General features: G+C 36.0%; 1 protein-coding gene across 1 annotated transcript in view; it reads left to right on the top strand.

Annotated features, from left to right (window-relative positions):
• The window catches only part of VEPH1 (ventricular zone expressed PH domain containing 1), a 208,579-nt gene that overhangs the window by 156,106 nt on the left and 46,473 nt on the right, over window positions 1-6,000 (top strand). The window contains exons 10-11 of the mRNA XM_081828481.1: window positions 1,555-1,694; window positions 4,532-4,666. Coding sequence (XP_081684607.1) covers window positions 1,555-1,694; window positions 4,532-4,666 — 275 coding nt within the window. The remainder of the gene's footprint in view (window positions 1-1,554; window positions 1,695-4,531; window positions 4,667-6,000) is intronic.

The following is a 6,000-nucleotide window of genomic DNA, read 5'->3' as shown; positions in this document are numbered from 1 at the left end:
AGTTGTTAATTGTTAAGATTTCTGTATATATTTCTAAACTGATGAATGTCTTTATTTTATTTTCAATGCATTCTCCTCTAATGTGTCATTGGTCACTCTTCCTTAATTTTTCTAAGCTCTTCCTGAAAAGCCTGTTATTCCTTCACACCTGAGTCCCTATAGTGCACAGATAGGCCTCCCCAATTCTCTAAGGAACCCAGGGCACTCTCTTAGATGGGGACTGACTGACTACCTTATTAGGGTCGCCATCAACTTTATTAATAAACTGTAACCCATATTTCCATTTTTAAAAGTAGTCCATACTAAAATCTATTAATATTTAAAATATTTCATTTAAAGTATCAGCATAATTCTTTTTTTTATTAAAATATCAGCTTAATTCTGAAAGAATAAATACCCCATGCATTATCAATATGACAGATCTAAAAATTCCCAGTATGGTAGAGCCTAAAGCATCTTAATGTGGCATCAGCTCAGCTGAGTTCAAATCCTGGCTCTGCCACAGATTGGATAGACTTGAGGAGTTTTTCTAGACCCCCGAGCATCATTCATTTGTCCAGATGCTCTCTTGAGCATCTCTTGTATATGCCACATGGCAAAGTCATGGTGGTGAACAAGGCATTCATAGTAGTTCGCTAAGCTGACCCCCTAATGCGGTAAGTTTCCTCATTTTTTTTTTAAAGATTTTATTTATTTATTTCACAGAGAGAGAGGGAACACAAGCAGGGGGAGTGGGAGAGGGAGAAGGAGACTTCCCCCCCGAGCAGGGGGCCTGATGTGGGGCTCGATCCCAGGACCCTGGGATCATGACCTGAGCCGAAGGCAGATGTTTAACGACTGAGCCACCCAGGCGCCCCGTCCTCATTTTTAAGATAGAAATAATAACACCCATCTTGTAGGGTGTAAAATTAAATGGCTCCTCCTACTTACGGCTTCTTGCCACTTCTGCTCCATGCCACCACCACCACCCTCCCCCACTTTCTTATCAATGATCTCATTAAGTTTCCCTGCTTTGAACCTCTTCAATATATAAGATAAACTTTTCAAACCACACCAGGCCAGTTCATAGGAAGTCACACCACTGGCAGAGTTATTCTGGAGGCTGTCTTTGTGGCCCCTGCACAACCAAGAGAACAATGTTACTGGTTCATGGCACACTATCCACTGCCCAGAAGATGCCTGGGTTTCCTCTATGCATTTGCTTATCCTTCCCACATTATCATTTCAAAGTGCCCAATCAGATAGTAACAACACTGCATCTCCCTTTCTATTGATGAGAGGTTTTCTTTCTTCCAGGTGAGTTCCTTGGAGATTCCTAATGCATTATTAATGAAAACAAGGGAAAGACTGATAGAAAGAATATAACTTGTTGAAGAAATCTTTAGTTAAATCTACATTCCATGAAATGGATCCACTCCCAAATACACAGTTATTTGGAGTTATTCATTTGCAGACTGAAACTGAAGAACGTATTTCTAGAGGTGTTTCTATATTGAAGTATAAAGTACAACTCTGGAAAAATCTATGTGTAATGCTATGTATATTCATTTCTAGATTCTGTTAGAAGTTGCGTAGCAAAGTTGTTCTTTACCTGCTCCCTGAAGGGTCATTACTGCCTCTACAGTAAATCCAGTTTTATTCTCATCAGCCAAGAACCTCAGCCGTGGATCCAGATCATGTTCCTCTTTCAGCAGGTGTGTATATGCATGTTTGTCATGGCTCCTTAGTGAGTTGGTGGGTTATGAGTTTATAATCACTTTTACTGAATTCTTTGATTAGAGTCCATATGTAAATAACAGCAATGCATACACATTTCACTAATAATTTTTAACATGGGTTTTCTATATTTTAGGGTAGTTTCTTTATGAAAGACCTTGGATTAGTATTAAGGAGGCCAAACTTAGTAATATCTTGAATGTCCTTAGCTTTAAAGAAAAAGAAGAGAATGTTCTTCTCTTAAAAAAAAAAAAGAAAAGAAAATATTTTTTTGTTAAATGACAACAAAAACAGCTTATTTGGAGGAATAGCTTTCCTTATGTAGGGCTTGTCTTTATTTCTCTACAGCCTTCCAATCTCCAATTAATTTGAGTGTCAACATATCCTTTTTGACATCATTAAAATACTGGAATGCCATTTTTTCCCATAGAATTTATGTATATAGGTAAAGTTACATAAAGAGGAACTTTCAACTTAATAAACAACTTGATGCAAAGATTTTAACATCAGCAGGGAGTCTTGATTATTTGGAAATACTTATCTTGAATGCATTAAACTTTCATATAAAAGTTGAATATAGATTATAAAATGTTAGTAATAGGAGGAATATCAGACATCATTTTTACAGATACGTAAATTAAAGGAAGAATACAGACCACCTGCCCCCTCATTCAGTTGTCTTTTCCTAGTAGCACATGTGTTAAAAAATGAAATGGGGGGTTTCAGAAAGAAGCAGAGAGGGCTGAGGCAGAAAAAACAGATTATGAATGTTATAAAATGAATGTTATAAAATAGGTAAAAATTAGGCCAAGTGATAGTATAGTTTGTTTCTATTAATGAAATATTTCTATAAGAGCCCCTACCAACCAGACAGTTACATTCTTTATAAAGAAAAGGTAAGCTTATTAAGAAAAGATGCATTTTAATGCTGAATAGATCATAATCATAAAATGGAGCTATAGTAATTAAGAAAAGAGACTGCTTAGATGTACCTTAGGAAAACCATCTTTTCCTATAGGAAGTCTTTTTAAGAATACTTAATGATATCTCATAAAGAACAACTCACATTTTGATGTGAATCAAATTGTGAGTATAAAAACCAGCATTGATTTTTTTTTCCTTTTCTTGAAATGACCTTATTTTTCTTCTACTTTACTTGTTTTTCAAATAGTTTCCATCAGTGAGTTTGTATTTGGTTTCCTCATTGGCTTTGTTCTTTACTTGTCAGTTTTCTGAAAATAAACCAAAAAACTTGATTTATTTTTGTCCCTTCAGTCATATTTTATTGACTTAGTCTGATTCTTTGTTTTTCTCTTTAAGCAAAATCACCCGAAAGCGTCTGTTTATGATGCTTTTCTTCTTTGTTCATTTTACTATGTTTCCTTTCTTTTTCTACACCCTTGATATTGTGTAGTCTGGGTGAATCCTGACTTTGGGGTCAAGAAAAATCAAATCTTTGACTTGATCATTACAAACCCAGTACTAGCCTTGTATGCTGGGTCAGACTCTTTGCTTTAAGAAAGCAAAGTTAACACATTCATGGAATTCAAAGAACACAAAGTTAACTGTCAACACATTCATGGAATTCTCAAATTCACAGATTCCAGTCTAACTGGTCCTCTTTGGAATGGTGATTAGTTAAATCCGGTCCTGTTCTTCTTTAAGTGAAAAATCATATGCTGTATAAGTTTCTGATAATAATCAAGAAATTCCCAGATATGTCCACATTATGGGTGGTATAATCAATCTATCTGTTCCTGGCTTTTAGTCTTTTTAATCTGTGGACCACTTACTTGGGGTATAAGATCCTCCACATTTCCCCACTCAGCATAAGAAACAGTTTATCTTGATGATGATAATAACTAGATTTTTCTGGAAAAATGTTATTAGTTTTCATTTACTAAATAGTTATTTTATACACACAGACCACCTAAATTCTCATAAACTAATGCTTGGACAGTCATTGACACAAAAAATAAAATTTTGTAAGCCAATATTATTATTTTATCGTACCTCACACATAAAGGATAATATGTATGGTATTATATGTATGTAAATAATATTTGATGCCCTATATTATGGTCTATGTTTTTATAAAATTGTTCCCTTGAATTAAAATACTTCTCACTTTATAGATATCATGTCACAATGTTTAAATGACTATTAAACCCATTATGGATTAGTAAATATACAAACACAATTTAAATCTTCTTGAATGAAATACATGTAAGTGTGATTTTCTTTACATGAATAATCTTTTTATCCAAAACTAGAGTATTAACTCTGGGAATAGTCACCTCTTATACATTTTAGGATTAAAAGTGTTTTTGTTTCCCCACCATCCATTCACACTGTTAATATTTCAGTTGTTGAATAGTGTACTCTTAGTTATTTAATTTCTAGCCTTCATCATCTACTCTGCATAAACAGACTTGATATTTATACTCTAGTTTTAATTATATACCATAATTCTCAGATCTCTGAACAAATAAATATGAATATTTATATTAACCACTTTCCAATTAAGTACCATGCTTGGGAAATGATCGAGGTAAACATTACATTACAAAGCTTAGGCATATTTAGAGATCAATATCAACAGGCTTGAAATCCTATTCCATAATTTTACTTTTCTATTAAAAAAATGAGAAGCCTAAAGTATATCATATGTTTGATCTTCAAGATAGATGTCTTTGTTGTTTTATTTAAATTTAAACCTGGTTGAATTTCAACCCAAATAGTACCTTGTAGTTGATCAAACAATATTGTTAGGACAAGAGATAATGTTATGGTTTTCTCATTATTGCCCTTTCAGAGCCTGTTTCCTGAGCCCCTATCCATACAAAGTCATTCTGTGCAATTTCTCAGAGCTCTGTGGGATAAGACCCAGGCAGAGGGTGCTCACAGCTTTGAAACAGCCATGATGGAGTCCACATTTCCACAGCAGAAGGTAAGTGTTTCTTTTCTTGGGGATGTTATTTTAAACCAATATTCAAGATTATCTTGAAACAGTTTGCCTTTTTCTTAACAGTTCAGTTTTTTTTCTTCCTTCCTTTACCTCCTTTCATCATTATCAAAAAACATTGATTAATTAATGATTTTCATGTGGTAATCATTGAAAAGACAGAGTAATATTGGTAGATAGGATTATTGCTTGTTATGACTATTAAATTAATATTTGTTAAATGGAACACAGGGTGCCAGATGGTGAGTCCCGGTTCAACAAAACACCACAAGAGAAATTGAAATAGAGAAATTTATTACTCACAGGTCCTGGAGGAAGTACATAGCACACCTCTAGGGGCTACAGGGGGAGGTCAAAGCAAGGTGCAGGCAGAGAGAGAGGCAGGACCTGGGACACACGCCTTTATTGCAGCTGTGGGTGGAGGACTTTGGGAAGTTCCCAGGCTAAGGCCAGATCGGTCAATTCAAACCAAAAAGAGCAGTTTTCTGTAATCCTTGCCAGAATCTATCTAAAGGGCACACCAGGAGAAGGACCTCAGAAAGAGAGGAAACTGTTGATCACAAAAGGTATTAGAGGTGTCATATCATGCTTGTGACGCTGCAGGGTGCCATCTAAGGCATGAGTGTGCACGAGGGGATTAGTGTCAGTTTAAGGCCTCTGCAGCCCACTTGGTCAAACAAAATGGATGCCGAGGCAATACTACTATGGAGTAGCTTAACCAAATTCTCAACAGTGCTGTTTGAGGCTCACGGACTGACATAACACAACCCACTCAGAGACACACAAAAACTACCCACGTGGTGTGTAATAGAAAACGTTTTACAAAAGCAGACCATGGACTCTAGAATTGAAAGGGAAAAAGCATCAAGAAATTGGGCTGCAGTTCCTTGGTGCCTTTCATTTTTTCCTTCCATACTTCCCTTCATCCCTTTGTCCTCTGCAATTGCCACAAAGTAAAAAAACGAAAATAAGGTGGGCAGAAGAGAGGGAGCATGGTCAGGGTGAGAAAGAGCTCTATTGAGACAGGCAAGTATGACTTGAAACACAGCATTTTAGGGGTGTGGAAATAGGGGCAACACTCTCAGGACATAATTGAGACCTCCTGAGCAGACAGCAAATTGGGAAGGGACCAGAATATGGAACTGCACCCATTCACCAAATAGAGTGAAACTGGAAGTGTATCTACACTGACATGATGAGATTTGCATGAGAAAAGTCATAGGCCTGGGTATGGAGGAAACAATTCAAGTAAACCTGGCTGGAGATAGGAAGGCTACTTAGGAAGTATTACTAACTAGAATCAGGTAGGAAATGAAGGT

The sequence above is a fragment of the Leptonychotes weddellii genome, chromosome 1, assembly GCF_054177405.1.
Source record: "Leptonychotes weddellii isolate Sample4059 chromosome 1, ASM5417740v2, whole genome shotgun sequence".
Lineage (NCBI taxonomy): Eukaryota > Metazoa > Chordata > Mammalia > Carnivora > Phocidae > Leptonychotes > Leptonychotes weddellii.
Note: the sequence above shows the minus strand (reverse complement) of the source record. Positions and strands in the feature narration are given on the sequence as shown.